Here is a 17,545-nt window from a genome sequence, read left to right as displayed (position 1 = left end):
CAGGAAAATATGAAATTAATGTTTCATTTTGAAGGGATGAAAGTTTTCATTTCATTTTGACTTAAAATATTGGTTTAGTCTGAAAAAAACAAAATTTCTCGGGCTTTCTTGGGGTTTTTTTTACGCTTTCCTGTGGTTTTCCTTTCTGCTATCAAGTATTTCATTCAGCGCAAGAACATTTTTAAACTATACACAAAGTGTACAAAAAAAAACCCCAAAGAACAAGAAAAACAAGGACAAGAAAAAAGGTGCTAACTGGGAAGAGAATTAGGCCTTAATGGTCTTAAACAATATATGGGCTGTGATAGAAATCTTCTTGTAAATCTAAACAAATAAAAACGTGTTGGTATAACTGGGTGTACTGGGGTTTGCAGAGGAGCTTAGTGACAGAAGAGAACTGTGTGACTTCAACTTTCATGAAACTTTCAACTCTCATGAAACGTTCCTCTGGAAATTCTGAACTTTCTGTTGTTTTTTAAAATGTAGAGTGGAAGGAAAGCTCTGGCACCCTTGATAACAAACCTATCGAGTTGTTCCAGAATTAGTTGAATGTGAAAGGTTAATTAAAGCAGATATTAAATAACCCAGGCTCTGTATAGCAGTATAGGCCTTTAGCATTTAGTAAACAGCTAATTACCCTATAATAAAGGCCTTTTATAGTGAATTATCAGTGCAGAAACAGCCCAGCAGTGATTTGCTAGTCAGTACATCTATGAGATTTAAATGGGAAAATTACCCCTTATCTCAGCAAGAAGTAATTGATTTCAATGCACTTAAAAATATATTATCAGTTTCTGCCTTTTTTACTTCTTCAAAGACATACACCATTTTGTTACGTAATGACAAATAATATATAAAGGAATCTAGAAATTGCACATAAAAATCTGTTTTTATAAATCCAAGATGTTTTCTATGTAAATAAATATATAGAACAGCTGTTTATATAAAAGTTTATGTATAAAGTGCTGTTTATGTAAAATACGTAGCAATCCTAAACCCCACACTTTGCTGAACTAATCTTACAAGTAGACAAGGTGGTGTACGCTGTGACCTTGAAACTTCCCAGTTGCCTTTGCTATTCACTTATCCATGTGCACTACACCTGGTGAGGATTCACAGTGGAGGTTCGGGTAGTTTGCCTGAATCTCCTGAGTCTTGATCAGTCCCCTGAATTTTTCTAATCTCCACCCAAAGGTATTCCTGCAGCAGCAGCCTCTGTTTTCATTTTAGACACAGGAAAAGATGACCAGCTCTCCCTCTTCCCTACTGCATCCCATCAACTAGTGGTATGGACTTGATGGTTTGCTTCTTCTGCCTCATTTGATTCACATATATTTATTCCACCTTTCTGGAGGAATTCTAGCCCAAACCTCACCAGTTCTGCACATGTATGCATATGCATCCATGAGATAAGGAAAGCAGAGAAGGCAGAAAATAATTTTAATTAACTGAACCAGAAAACGAGATAAAATTATTCTGTAGACTAGCAGTTAATGTGTTCACTAGGGAGGGTTTCAGCTCCTGTCCAAATAAATGTTTCTGTTTCATGTAAAATGATTCATCAACTAAAATACAGTAATCTTCTGTGTAGTAAAGATCAGAATCCAGATCTTCCAGTACCCTAATTCAGTAGTCTACAGAAGAACAAATGCTCAATATGCTTTCTGACCTAGTGACCCTTACATATAGATATATTTGAATTTACTTGAGATCAAGCTTTTAAAAAAGACGAAAGATCATTCTTTCCTCCTGAAACCAGGGGGACTACATTGCCTCCCATTGATCTGACTATCCTTTATTGATGTGAAGATCTCAGGCTTTGTGTGACTAGCTCCCATTTTAAATGGACACCACTTGGGCTCCTCAGTGCTTAATTTCCTTTTGAAACTGATGCTTGGGCATGGTTTTACATTTCACTGATACTGAAAGTATTAAGAAAACTTCTCAGCCCATAAAATGAGTTTCCAAATCTGGTTCAATTGCCGTGTCTTAGTTTACTGACCAAAAAAAGTAGCATTATTTCCTTCTGTCACATCTTCAGAAATACTATTGTAATGTTGTCATATAGATAAGTAATAAAATTAGCCATTTGCCCAACTTAATTCCCAAAAGGAAGTGTACAGCCTACATCCTTTCTTATTTATGCTTAATACAGTACTGGAAAAGAAACATTGGATTGGTTTCTCTGTCAGAGCATTCTTTGTATTACCCTATCACTTTGAAATCTAAGTCATAATGGCTGTGTGCCATTTTGCTATCACGTACATTGAAAATCTGAATTATAAACAAGTGACAAGTTCTCCAATTTAGATTAAGCAAATGTCACAGCGTTCAAACCAATTTATTACATATACTTCAACTTGCACTACACTTCCATTAGAGAAAGGAGATGCATGTCCCAGAAAGGAGCAGTGATACATTTAAAATGTAAAATTAATTAATCATTTCTGAGTTTCACAGTGCCTCTTGCCTTCCTAGTTTTGTTTAGATAGCAAGCTCCCTGGGGTATTTTCTACCCCACTGAGTTGAACCAAGCTAGACAGACTATCGACAACCTTCCTAACAAAAAACTAGACAAAAACCTTTTTAAAAAGCCTAATTTATTGATGATTTTGTTAATAAGTGCTCTCTCTCAACAAGAGGAAAAGTTATATTTTATAGAGCTTTTAAAAAATTAAAACCACTTTTGTGGTTTACAACTGAATTCTTGTATATATACTGTCTCTGGATCCCAATGTTATACCTCAAACACAGGGCAAATCCTTTAGATTTAAGTACTCTGTCACGGTATTTATTTTTGATTCATGAGGGTGCAGGGCACGTGGAACTTTAAACATTAGATTTGCCTTTCAGCTATCAAGTTTTCTTGCTTTGTTCACTAAGGTAGTAACCCAGAGCCAATGTCAAAGTATCACATACTTATGAATACACTAACAGAACTATCACATATGCCTGAAGTCATTAGCCAGAGAGAATTACTTAGAGCCCCAGGGAAGTCGAGTGGCAAGGGATAAATGGGGACAGATCCTCAGCTGGTGCAGGCTGTCATAATAATATTCATTTATTTTCTTGGCCTGTAGGCAGAAGTATAATATGCTTTGGGGATCCCTGATTGAGGCTATTTCTCACTCTACTTTCTCACTTTGCCTCTTCATTATCGCATGCAAGCTATTGCTTTCATTGTCATCGCTGCTTGAATTCAGATGTTGGCTCATAGCTGCTACATACAGTAGTTTACTCTTATTTTTACAAGAAGACAAAAATGAAATGGGAATGGAGTCCCTTTCTTAGCCATAATGCAGCAAACACCTTCCAACACACTGCAAAGCAGCACAAGAAGCATAAATAAAACTATGAATCTTTATAGCATACTCCCTATCTCATCCTCCCAGCACTTCTTTTCCGCTGCACTCATTTTAAATGGCAGCCAACTCCAACCGGGCGCTTCAGGCTTTATGCTCAAGCTGTATATGGTTATAAGAAGAAGGGAAAAAAAAAAAAAAAAAACCAAAACCACTAGAAGCTTTGAAGAGTGTCTCCACAAATGCTCTTGTAAAAAGATAAAGGCTTTAATTAATTAAAACGAAAGTGGTTTATCAACCTTAACTACAGTGTCACAGTTAATAAGTACTATTCAACAAGGGGCTGACTAACCCTCCTCCTGGGTGCTTATAAAAGGCTTGCAAGGACTGGTGCAGGCAGCATCTCAAAACAGCACGTTTAGGAAAGAGCCCCCAGCAAACCAGACAAGAATTACCAAAAAAAAAAAAAGAAAACTAGGAAATTTTTCTCTTGAGATGGATGGAGTTAGAAAAATCAAGAGGTTTGTAGCCACAGATGAGTTGCTGACACAAAATGAAAAAGCTAGCATTGACATTTGAAACCTTTGCTTTTCCAGAATAAGTATTTGCAAATACAAAATAAGTGCCTGATATTTCCTAAATTCTTCTGCATACAACGTGAAATAATACAAATGTATGTATATAAGTTGCATTTCACCTATGTTAGGGCACTAGTCCCTGGCTTCTTACATTCCACTTACGCTCTTATTCTCTCCACATGAATGAATTTATTACTAAGTCATGCATATTTAAAAACGTGAGACTACTAAATTCAAGAGTTAAAAAACACGCCTAACATTTGTATTTACTGTACTTTTGAATTCTAGAAAGGGACATTCCATACTGTGAAATAAGGACAATTCCTATCGTTCTGGATAAATACAACAACTAAGTTAAAAGTGTCTATTTTTGTTGCTGCTGTTATACAAGTAAAAGTCTCTTGCAAACTGAAAAGGAAAAGATACCACAACGGAATAACGTTCTATCAAAGCTATACACTGCTCAATGATCACTGTGTGAGTAGCAGAACTTATACCATCATGGATGACATCTGGTCCAAATTTGCTAACTACACTGGAAAATATTTTCTCCCTCTGGAACCTCTGTAATACAGATAGAGAGTCTGTTTGAGAGCATGCACACGTGCACATTTATATCAATAATAGTTTTTGCATTATCTAGCATTGTAAACGGTGTGACTATAGATCAGTGTCTATTTTGGAGACAATAAGTTTTTATGTGAAAGGCCTAAATGTTATTTGAAACAGCCACATGAGACATAAATGCATTGCCTGAAACTGGTAAAGATGGCCAAGTTTCTGAAGGAAGGATTATATTGGGGAAAAAAAAATTAAGTCAAATCTACACTGTCTAAACTAAAAAGTGCAATTACGGGATCAAGATTATAGTGGAATAGAGCAATTCATGAATTAAAACCAACATGGAATGAGATAAATACTAGATGATGAAGGGAAGCATACTTTCCAGCACTTCCATATGTCAAAATCACTTCTGATTTCACAGAAAGTGAAATTCACAAATATCACTTCTGTCAAAAAGACTATTACGCTTTAATTGAAATATAGTATATCAGGAGCATATGTAATCTTTGTAGGGTTTTTTTTTAATGGTAGCGTAAATAAAATTAAATAAAAGTTCAGTCTTTGAGAGTCATTTGTTTTATTCTTTGTTGTTTAGAAGCTAAGTGTAAAAGAAAAGAAAAGTTAAATTTTCCATTAAGCAGTATTTTAGAACATTGTCTTCACAAATGACACTACTGTTTATCATGCTGTTTTAAAGTGGCTTTAAAGTGTTTCAGCATGAATGTGCAGAGGTGTTTCTCTGCCATTAAAACTGAAAGGGTAATAGTTGTTGATACTGCACACATCAGACAATGAAAATTTAGGCAAAACTCTTCCATTTTAATACATAGCATTTGATTTGGTCTGAGACTTTTCCCTCAGTTCTTCCTTTATAAAGCTTCATTTGTAATTTCAAATATAAAAAGAAGGTGAATCCCCAGAGCTGAAAAAATTTAATGAGTACGCATCTGATCTGATAATAGGTAACTAAAATAAAAGCATTTTTAAATTTCATAGCAGGGTTTTTTCTATATTCATATTGACTAAGTTACAGCTAACTGAGCACTCTCTATCCTACAATATTTACTTCTAGATGAGTAAACAAGAAAAAAATCTATTCAATGCTTACTCAGATTACCAACTACAGTGTATCTGCTTGTGAATGTAGTGACCTGAGCTCTAAAGGCCATTGTGCTGCATGGTTAAGACCATTTCAAGAATTCAGAAATGCCATTTTGATTTACTCTTTGATAAAACAATCGTACAGCATATCCTTGAAGGTATATTCTCCAATATACCGTATATCTGTTTTACACAGCTTTGTGTCAATCAACACATACAAGTCCTTACTATCATTTCCTTCTGCATTTCAGACAGAACTTAGGTGAACATATTTGAAACTGTGAATTAAATACAAACTTAAGCAATGCAGCTGATTTTCACAGCTTGTGAAAAGAGCAGCCTAAATGGAAAGATCAGTGACAGCTTTCATGCAAGGTACCCTGTCACCAGCAAAGCCAGTAGCATTTACTCGGCGTGTTTTGGTTGTAGCATACATTTAGCTTGACCAGCATTACTCTTCACTTAAAATGGCTATGCAGAGAATTGCTCCCAGTACCAGCCTTATGTGATAGATTTCAAATGTCAGTGCAAAAGATGAAGTGCATGATATGTTTTTCCCCATGCTGTGAGCCCAGGGAACTTAGACTTGGTCATCTCATTATTTAGACTAATGCCTCAGGAGCATTTGATGTTTTACTTTGTGTTAATCACATTAGCAATAATGTAATGCATCTACAATGGCCTGGGCTTCTTTACAAAGCTGTGCTGTTTATGTTCAAGGAAAATAAAGGAACAGACACCTAAAGCGATTCAGAGAACAAACATTTTACTGCTCTAAAAATCATTGACATAATTCACTGGAGGGAACTGTTATTTCCGAGCCAAGAATTAACTAGCCTCATCTGTAGGAAATTGTCAAAATACATCTCAGCACAGTTTCTTTGCCTCATACAGATCTTTTGTAAAATCAGTTCTCATTTTTTCTGGCTGGCAAAGCTCATTAGTAGTCTAAGTAAGATGCCAACAAAATGGCCTAATTCCTGACTTTTTTCTTTTTGAAAGCTGTATTCATCTCCATAGAGTTCATAAAAGTAGCAATTAGGACATTTGCTATGTGTGAAAATGATACTACTTGCAATACAGTGGTGCTTCTGCCTTTTTGCATTAACTGAAAATGCATTTTAGATAATGTTCCAGGGCTTTTTTTAATAATATAGTTTTAGAATTGTGTAGAGTATTTGATCTATAGACTTCCTCACACCATGGGGAGAGGTATGGTAATAATACTGAATGGCTCAAAGCATGCGGAGGCTGATCAATATTATGTTTTGTGTACTGCCTCTTACTGAAAGGATGATAGAGAGATGCATTTGTGTGTCTATACCTCTTCATTTTGCAACACCTTAAGTTAAACCAATAAAGCATCTGCCATCACCGGTAGCGCCTTCTCTCTGCATGGTCACTTGTTCTTAACACATGTAGGCTGATATCAGTCCCAAGAGATGCTATTCAAAATACAAAATCATTCAGCTTAAAGTAAGGGAAATCAAAACATACCTTTTATTTTTTTCCGAAACAGTTACAGGGTAAAAAGTTTGGATAGGAGGCGTCACAGTCACCTCGTGACAGCCTTGCCACTCGGTGCTGTGATCCAATGATATTTCAAAAGCTCAACTTCGTTGGGATTTACTGGGCTATCACTCAAAAGAAATAACCTCAGTACTACCAAAAGAGGTATCAAATCCTATCCTTTCTCCTAAGTCAGTGCTGCACCAATGCTATAATATGATATCAAGGGATCCTCTTATTCTAGAAGCCGCACCTCTCATCTGGGACATAAAACTCAGGTGAAAACTAAATAGCAAAATTCAGCCTTACTGAGAAAGTAATAATTGCACTGTATATGCCAGCTATGATCATGCACATTCCTCATGGCTAAACTTCTCTTTCAGCTTTAAAAAATTATTCAAGTTACATTATTTTTCATTTGGTTTTATTTGTCAGTGTCTCTAATCACAATGTAGCATTCCTGAGCGATGTGCCCTTGTAACCACATTTTTCTCCAGACATGTCTGCATCTCAGTTGAGTCTGAAAATATTTTTTCCAATTTAGAACAAACGCAATTTTTAATAATTTTGTAACACTTTAATATTAAAGATTCTACTGTTAGCATGAGAGTTTCATTTTAGAAGGCTGCTGGTAGCAATGGAGTTACCCTGAATTTTAGATTTCCTGAGGATTTGGGGTTGGTTTTTTTCCTGTAGTTGAGATTGAAAATAAAAATTTAGGGGGATTCACAGAAATCACAGAATTGCTTTTCCATAAATCTCTGTCTGCCTACAAGCAGTCACATACCTATTCAATAAGTAAAGAGTGTAACTAGAGTGACTATTAACTGACTATGGCCACGTAGCCTTATGATACTATTCTGGACTTTCTCTCTGCTCTTCCTGCTCTTCAAAATAAGAGGGAGCTTATAGACTTGCTTATAGAATGCTTGAAAAGCAGGCAGGAAAAGGCTCTGTGGGTTTCACTAGCTGTCTATAGGCCACAGATTGAAGATATTTAATTGGGCAACTTTTGTGAAATCCAAGAAAATATTTCTAGAGAAAGGACAGAAAGAATATTTGTCGTGCACTCAGAGTCAGGAAGCAACTGTAAGTTTAGATCCCTAAAGACTGCACACATATACATATATACACACGAATATAAAATGGCCTTCCCCTACATTTTTCAGAATCAAGCTTTAAAAGGGGAATCACATGCACCCCTCTGCCTCAATATGAAAAAGTCCTGAACTGACTTGCAGCAATGTGCTGAGTTAGATCTGCGTAGTTAGCTCTAGGTGGTATGCCATTAGGGCAAAGGAAGAGTGCAGAGTAGGTTTGGCAGTCAGTAGCTGCTATTTTTCCAATTTGACATGGAGTTCAATGTCGGCAGTCAGTAGCTGCTATTTTTCCAATGTAATTGGTGCAATTACTGTGTCTGTGGAGATAAACACACAACCTGCATTTCCCATTCAGCTAGATTTGGTAAACTTTGGTGTAACAAGCCTGTGTGTCATAATTTAATAAACAATAACTAGCACCTCTTATTCTAGACTGAAAATCTACTACAATAATCTTTCCTAAATCTGAAAACAAGTTCCAGTTCTTACACTGTTACCACACAGAAGTTCATGTTATTTTGGTTGCTGCCGACCTTCACACCAATTTTATTCCAAGTCTATTCACATGCACTGGTACTACTACAAATGATGATTTCTAAAAATTAAACGATGCTCATTTTAGTCTACTTTGGTTCATATTTTTAAGCAAGAAGCCTGATTCTGCACTACAGGTAATATTCACATAGCACAAGACATTCATAAACTGCTGTGTGTACCAGAAGCGTTACAGGGATGTAAATCACTGCTGCTCAGAACTCCTCAGCTGGAGTGCCACGCTGTCATGATTGCAAGATACCTGATACTGCATTCTGCCATACAGCTGTACCTTGTTACTTCAAAGTGACCAAACTATTTTAGCCCCTTCCCCCAATATCAAGATAAAATAGGATTAACAGAATAGAGAATCAGATACCAGATACCTAAAGATCCAGTTCATTGTTCTAGTTACTAGCCGAATAAGTGCATGATGTAAATGTAAATGTAAGCCATCATCTACTTTTAAATTTCACAGCATCTTGCTTCACACAGTTGCACAGCTGTAGGGAAGCAATTGGTAAAATTTTATGCAGTGGCATTATCCACAATTTCACAATCTCTTTGATACTTAAGATCACATCTAGAGACTGTAACTTGTGGACCTCTTATAGAGCACAACACCGTTCCTTCTTCACCCTTGTCTTTTATTTGCATTTACACATTATCTTAATGCATGACAGCTCTTCTTTACTTGGAAGGCATTTATACAGTTATCATATTAATTTAATTGCCAACTCTGCAACTAAGTAGTTCTCCATATGTCCACCAAAACCGGTCCATATACCTTGACTGTGGGACTAATGTTCTGCATAGCATTTTCCAAAAAAATTATCTGACCAGTCTTATGAAATTACAAGTTCAGAAGTCAAACTATGGCAACACTTATCTCTTACATAATTCTAAAGATTTAAAATCATGCTCTTTGTTCTATTTCAGTATATCGTGTATGTAAGATAGAAAGCATTAGCCACATGACTAACAGCTGTCATAACCACTTAGGAAGCATTGTTTACCTGATAATTTATTTTAATCCTTCTCAGCAAGAAATTAAACTGATTTTGTTCTTTCTGCTGTGAGACACAAGTGATTACTCTTGCCTTAAACTTCGTGTTTTCATTTATTAACAAAATCAGCTTGGGCTGAACTTTGAAGATCTATATTCATGCCATAATGCTCCATGGATTTTATGTCAATCAAAATACTGTACTATAAAAAAGCAGATGTTTTGGACAGCATCAGTCCACAGCAATAGCAATATGTAGCAGAAACATAGCAATCTAGAAGCAAAAGCAGATTTTAGGTGTCAGTTTGTTAGGAATACACATCACACTTACTGCCACATGGACAAGAATAATGGCCAGAGCAATCATTATTTATCCTGAAGGTTTTTTAATTTCAATTGTAATGATTTATTAGAGATGGTGAAACAATCTTTTTTGAATTTTGCTCATGTTTCTAGTCTTTACAGTTAATAATTCTGTACTGAATGCAATATGCTGATGATGGATAGCTACAAGCTTCAGATTTATTCATGCAAAAATATTCAAGATTCCAGTTGCAAATGCCGTTTAATAGCCATCTTTGAAAATTGGGTTATAAATCACTTACTCAAAAAACCCTTCCTGCTATGTGCAGTTTTTCAGATATAAGCTAAGGCTTAAAGACTGTTTTGGTTACAATGAGACAGCCAGTGGAAGGCTGAGACAATTGCACCGAGAAGGTGAGTTCTTCCTGTAAAACCTTTGACAAGCAAAGAAGCCAACATTGTTATTATATTACAGCAGCACTCCTAGGGCCCTAAACAAAATCATAGCTCTGCTAGGCTAGATATTGTACAAACATAATGAAGGATGTGCACCTACAAGCGAAATACACACAACAGATGAACAATGGGGTGGAGGAAGTATTGTCCCCATTTTATAATATGAGGCCAGAAACAGAAAGAGATGCCAGATGTTTCACCTCTTGAATTGCCTTTGTTTCCCCACTAATCTAGAAAAGTAAGTAGAGGAGACATGGCTAATTCTGACCTTTATCTGACAGCTCTGTAGTATCGTGTTCCATCAGGTACACATTCACCATCATACACTTAGATCAGGGAAGTTTGTTACATTAGGAGACATTTCTCTTGTAAACTTTCCCAAGCCTGACAATCTGTTCATTAAATCAATAGCTGCATTAAATAATACACACTTAAACAACTGTTTCTTGGGGCTTCATTGGTGCTTGAAGTTGAAAGATATTTGGTACAACAGGACAACATCAGCGGATAGTGCCACCATCCATATCATTCTCAGGCCAGTATTTATGGCACTTCTGAGAGGTGCAGTGTGGAATCACCTCAGTTGGAGGTGACTGATGAAACCAGGCTTTCCAGTTCTTTGCAGGACACTCGAGTTTTTCAGTCATGAAATAAAAAAAGTGGATGGAATCAACTACATGCTGTCAGGACATGTTTTCAAATAAAAACACTCCTTGCTGCTTCATCTGGAGCACAGCTAACCAGTGTGAGTATATGGTAGGTGTACACCAGACCGGGTGGGACTGCAAGCAAGATTCAACTTGTGTGAACCAGGTTCCATTCTGCAAATACAGAAAGCCTATATAAGCCCAGAAGTAGAATTTCAATAATTAGAATTCAGATTTCAGAGAAATATCTCTATTTACAGATTTCCTGGCACCTAAAGTGAGGGAGGGCTGAGAATCACACATGTAAGTATAGACACCAAAAGTTCTGCTCTGCATGCCTATATCCTCATGAAGATGAGTCTATATGTTGTTCTGTGGCTTCACTGTAGAAAGTAGAGATTTTATCCTACAGTGTTGACTTTGTGGTGATTTGAAGTGAGGGAATTAAAAGTTTGCAATGCCTGAATAGTGATTTACTATTGGTATTCCTATGGATTGGTTTTGTATTTCTTACTACTGAAATTTCCCCTGACAATTTGGTATTTATCTTTCTATCCATTTTCGTTTCAAACCACATAGGAAAAGATGTTATTGACTGCTTTGTATTCAGTGACGAATTCCTCCTCTTATTACTAAATACATTCTGACTGTTGCTAAAAAAATGATGCACTTGATAGCACACGGGGATTTAAATACCGTCAGCTGTAAAGGGTACTTCTGCAGACTAGTGCACAGTTCCTAGCAATGCTTAAGCCTAATTTCTAGAGTCTGGCTGAAGTAACAAGCTTCACCTCCAGATTTTGAATATAGCAACTTTGAACAATCTCTGAATCCAGGTTTTGTTCCCGCCATTATTAAAAAAAAAAAAAAAAACCAACACACACATACCAAAAAATGACCCAAAGAAAAAAGAACAACACAGAGCAGCTTTCAGGATTTTGAATTCCTGCATATCTAGGGCATTTGCATCTAAGACATTACAAAAGCCTATCTACATACATACAGTAGATAAACTCCACTGCAATATAGATCTGATTTAAAAGTCATTGCATTTGTTTTTATGGAAAAGAAGTCATCCTAAATGTTTAATGTATACAATAAAAAGATGCAAGAATAGAAAAGCAGAAATAAAGGCATACAATATTTAGAAGAGCCAAGAAGAAATGAACAAGGAATAGAGAGCAACCAGGAAAGTCGGACAGAAGGAAGGAAAAGGGAGACTGCAAGAAGTATAACAAGGTAACAGGAGAAAAGAAACAAAGTTGACAGCAAGAAAGGAGAAAAAAGATTAAGAAAATGTTTTTCTGATCATCCATTAAATCTTCTCACAGAAATGGAAAACCAGGAAGGTTAAAAGGGGAAAGATGTTTATACCAATATTAACAACAGAGTATTACCTAGAGGCCTTCATATTAATTTATATGAGTTTTAAGTTTGCAAATTCGAGTGGCAATAGCATTAGATCTAGCAGGTATTTTGAGGAAGTCAAGGATGTAAACTTGAACTGCATATCTGTGCTTAATTTCAGTTGTCTTTACTGTCTCATATAATTTGTTATGCTTTGTTTTTTCAACATTTGCAATTTTAAAATCACATTCTAGTTCATATATACTCAAGTATATGAGTTAATTATAGCAGACTATAATTTTCAATGCTAGGCACCTGATGTTAGGCTCCCAAGCCTATGTTTGGATATGAAATAATTAGCCTCAATTTCAGAACCAACTGATCTGAGTCTGCTCAGTACATACTTAATAAAATTGCTAATGTCCAAACTATTACCAAAAAAAATATTGCTATTTAATGCATTAAAAAACTCTCCCATAGAATGCAAAGAATGATCTGGTCCTTTTCCCAAAGGACTTTAAATCAGTAGGTAAGATTGTGCTATCCACACCGATTTCCAGTAGCAAGAGACTATTTCACAAGAAAAAAACAATGGCATCTGACCCTGTGTTTTAAACAAGACTAGAAACCAGACCAAAGGAAGGCATGAGCTGCAGCTCTATGGCATTCATGTGGCATAGAAGCCTTCTTTTCTTTTTCATATGTGAAAAATCTAAGACAGAATTGTGATCTCATTAGCTATTTATTGCTGGCTTTAAATTTAATACTCCTGTTAAGATTCCATGTGAGTATCCTTGTATGTGCCATATTGTGATCATATATTGTCTGCAGAATAAACAAGGCAAAACAGTTAGCTATCTCTGTAACTATAAGGATTAGAAATTCTACATGCAGAGAAGCTTAAGCATACGACAAATTCTGCGAATCCAAATTCTGTAAATCCATTTTTTTTTCTATGCCTGTAGATTCCTGTTGTCAATGTGATTAGTTAGCAGTTATAGCACTGTTACTGAAACAATATTACAGCCGGAAACTCTGGTTCCTATTGGCCCCGTTGCCTACCCTTTTCCCCATTTGCTATTATAGTCCTTTTAGTCCTGGGTGAAATGTTTTCTGTTGTCTTAGCGCATTCTATAATAAACGCATCACAACTCCAACACACACAATCAGTCAGAACTGGCAGTTTCTCAACTCCAGTAAATTCAGAACTGCATGAAGGCTAAATTACTTCTGTCCCAGGAGACTGATTCTTTGAGGTCAAGTCAAGCTCATTAAGGAGAAGAGAATGTGGGGAAGTTTGTGCTGTAGCCTTTCAGCTGCACATACCATGCGTAAATCCTCTGATTTTTTTTATTTCTAGAACTGTGCAGACCCTTAACTATTGTACTGCTGGGGTTTATCTGTATTGGCCAAGTACTGTTGTCGGAACACATCTAGCAAATAAGTGTAGTCTAACGAACAGGGCATGTAATTGCGTTTAGGAGACCAGGAGTCTCCTTTTGAGTCTGACCCGTTTTATGAGTTTGGGACCATCGCACCTGCATTTGTGCTGTTGTTTCAGCATTCACATCCTGCTGTCACTGTACACGCTGCAGTACAGGGCTGTCTTACACTGCTTAGTTTTACAATACCAAGCACAGATAAGGCCCTAGACACCACTGTTCTGTATGTGACAATAACAAATCCAGTGTCAGACAGACGGTTAAATCTCTATGTAATGTTTCCTTTTCTTTTCCCGTGCAAATGTTTCCATTTTAATGAAATGGAAAATACCTAACTTGCTTTACTCCAAACTAATGAATAGGTTAGTGCAATTTTCTAGCAATTTAAAGAACAACAGGACCAAAAAAATAGGAAAAGAAACAGCTATTCATTCTGTCTCCTTGTTGAGTCGGCACCAGCATCGTTATTTTTAATAAAAAGATAGAAATATTTATGCCTGAAGGACTCAAAATTGTTGAAGCTCAAGAGCTATGATAGAAACAAACGTCTTTTTTCTCTTCCATTCGGTATTTACATATTAAAAGCATCTACTTTGCATATAGTTCCTGTCATTGTCTCTGACTGAATAAGTGTGCATGCATAATATTTACAGGAAATAATGCTGAGGTATGTAATTTTTAATATTAAATATTATTTTTAGAGTTATTTCGATGTGTCATTACCAAAAGCAAAAAAATACTCAAGAAGGAAGACTGTCAGAAAAACAGTAAAGTGGCCTTAAATGAAAATCTAGTGAAAGAGCACATTTTATTTGCATCAGTAAATTCTGTATTAGCTTGGTAGACCTGATACTATGTGGGAGCTTATGAGGCATTTGGGGGCTGTTGGCCCCCCTATAGCTGTGGGCTTCAGATTCTGGTGATAAGAGGGTTCATTATTCATCATCCCTCACTGCTCTCCTTCCTTTCTTGGTGTGAACATCAGCACAAGCCTCTGTCATTCAACTTATAACATTTATCAGCTGCATTTCTACTCAGTTCTGAGTATCAGCCATATTCAAAATATGTCAATTCTTCCACCACATCACTTTGGACAGCCAATTTTATTTTTTCCCTGTTCATATTAGTAAAACGCCACCCAGATTCTCATCATCTTGCACGTCACCCACTGCAATCTCCTCTCCCCTCTGGTTTGCTTCCCTGTACCTTGTGCGCCAAGTAAAGCCCTTTCCAAATGCTACAAGCCATCCATAACGCAGCACAGTCAAGAAACGCCGAGAGTTCTACGGTCCTATCCTCCACGTACCTCCCTATCTCCAGTTCCTCCTCAACACCTCTCTTTGGCCAGTAATAAAGGATTTCACAACACAGGTTAATGACTTGATTATCTCTCCCCAGATACGAACCAGAGCCAGGGTAAAGATCTATTCTCAGGTGTTATGAGTGGCAGTTAAAAAGAATGTCAAGTTTTCTAAAAACTTATTAAGAACTTGCCTTGATTAATAAAAGTGATCTTAACGTTTTTCCAGCTCTTCTCCATTTCTCACCTAGTAGGAAATGAGTGGCACAAGAGAAACACTTCTACCCTCAAAGATCTCTAATATATATCAGACCATTACCATATGTCTGTTTTGTTTTTGTTTTTTTTTTTTTCAACAGAGTTGGCATAGATCCAGATGAAGATCTGAAAGCAGAAGCTGCAAGCCAGGTATGTCAGGATTTTAGACATACATGCTGAACTAAAAACTGTTCAGTGGTTGGCAGATCATGTTTATCAAAAATAGTGTTATAGCTGAAAATATTTAAAACAGGCAGGTTGAAAATAAAAACAGCTGCAACGTACCTATTGTACAAGGTACAAAGAGAGGAGATACATTTATTTTTCAATATGCATGCACTCATGAAAATTTTGTAACTAAAAACCATAGAATCATAGAATAGTTAGAGTAGGAAGGGACCTTAAAGATCATCTAATTCCACCCTCCCCCCCCCCCCCCGCCATGAGGGGGGACACCTCCCACTAGACCAGGTTGCCCAAAGTCCCGTCCAGTTTGGCCTTGAACACTTCCAGAGATGGGCATCCACAACCTCCCTGGGCAACCTGGGCCAGTGCCTCACCATCCTCATAGTGAAGAATTACTTTCTGATAACCAATCTAAATCTACCCTCTTCCAGTTTGAAGCCATTACTGCTCATCCTACCACTACATGCCCTTGTAAAAAATCCCTCTTCAGCCTTCTTGTAGGCCCCCTTTAGATACTGGAAAGCCTTCTCTTCTCCAGACTGAACAACCCCAACTCTCTCTGCCAGTCCTTATAGGAGAGGTCCTCCAGCCCCCTGATCATCTTCATGGCCCTCCTCTGGAGCTGCTCCAACAGTCCTTCTTATGTTGGGAGCTCCAGAGCTGGATGCAGTACTCCAGCTGGGGTCTCTACATAACTCTCTGTTACAGAGTTTTGAAGAAAATTATAAACATGGATATCCTGAGAGATCTAATAAACAAAATAATAGAGGTATTGCCTTTATAAATCTAAATATTTGTCACCTTCCACATGCTGCATTTATGGATATGAGACATCTCAGAACAATGTTTAATTCCCTGGAATAAAAAAGGAAACCTGTAATGTTCAATTCTAGTTGGTCAGATTTCTGAAAATATTTTTCAGTTATTTTTCACACAGAAACCTACATTTTGAAGTTGAAAACTTTAAGGAGGCTATTTAACAAGCTGCAGCTGTTGATCTGTCACCCTCCCTTTTTTGTCATACATGTATGGCATTGTTTCAAATGCAGCACTGCTTGCAACAACAGTAGAAATCTGTAGAGTCAATACACAGAGACATAATATGTGCTTCAGCACAGTAAGTGGAACAGCAGCAGGACTGGGGAGAAGCAATGGTACAGTTGAAAAGTTGCCAAAGCAAAAAGCAAACAAGTGCCTAATAATAACTGTGTTCCTGTTTCTAGGATATACCATTCCATGTGCTTTTTTCAGACTGCACAAATGGAACTTAAATTGAAATCACCCAACGGTGATATAAATGTAGAAAATAAATTGGGGCAAGACATGAATAAGAAACTCTATTCACTTGAAAATACATCAAAAATATCATTAGGCAGAATTTTAATGTATCTTATGTACTGAGTATTGTTAACATTTACACATATCTGAAAGCATTTAGGGTCTCAACTTTCATCGAAACTGAATGGAATTCAGGTGCCTGTCATAATGTTTCTTTAAAAAAAAAGGAAAAAATATTATTCATATCTGACTATATCCTTAGTTTTGCTACTCAGTCACTATTAAAAGGACTAGCATAACACTCCATTGCACCATGCCAAGATACTGATTTATTTTGAATCTGAGGGGACTAATGACTAATACCACTGTCCTAAGCGTCTTGGTAGGAATTCCTGCGGTGCCTCTGCCCAAATTCTGACCAAGAGAAGTACTTAGAAACTTAATCTTAATATATTCTTGATTGGATTTTAAAGCTATATAATTTCAGAAATTTTCTACTTTGCAGCACTCATGAATTATCAAAGATCAGAGAGTACTGAATGTAGTATAAAATTGACTGAATGCGTGTTTTGTGAAAACCTGATTTCTTCAGAAGTCAATAGAAATCTAACTTTCTCCTTCTTTTATTAAAAAT

General features: G+C 36.6%; 1 protein-coding gene across 1 annotated transcript in view; it reads left to right on the top strand.

The window, feature by feature from the left end:
- Nucleotides 1–17,545, top strand: part of SLC9A9 (solute carrier family 9, subfamily A (NHE9, cation proton antiporter 9), member 9) — a 205,700-nt gene that overhangs the window by 132,843 nt on the left and 55,312 nt on the right. Inside the window, exon 13 of the mRNA XM_009890107.1 lies at nt 15,549–15,597. Coding sequence (XP_009888409.1) covers nt 15,549–15,597 — 49 coding nt within the window. The remainder of the gene's footprint in view (nt 1–15,548; nt 15,598–17,545) is intronic.

The sequence above is a fragment of the Charadrius vociferus genome, unplaced genomic scaffold, assembly GCF_000708025.1.
Source record: "Charadrius vociferus isolate BGI_N301 unplaced genomic scaffold, ASM70802v2 scaffold650, whole genome shotgun sequence".
NCBI lineage: Eukaryota > Metazoa > Chordata > Aves > Charadriiformes > Charadriidae > Charadrius > Charadrius vociferus.
This window is presented reverse-complemented; position numbering and strand designations above follow the sequence as displayed.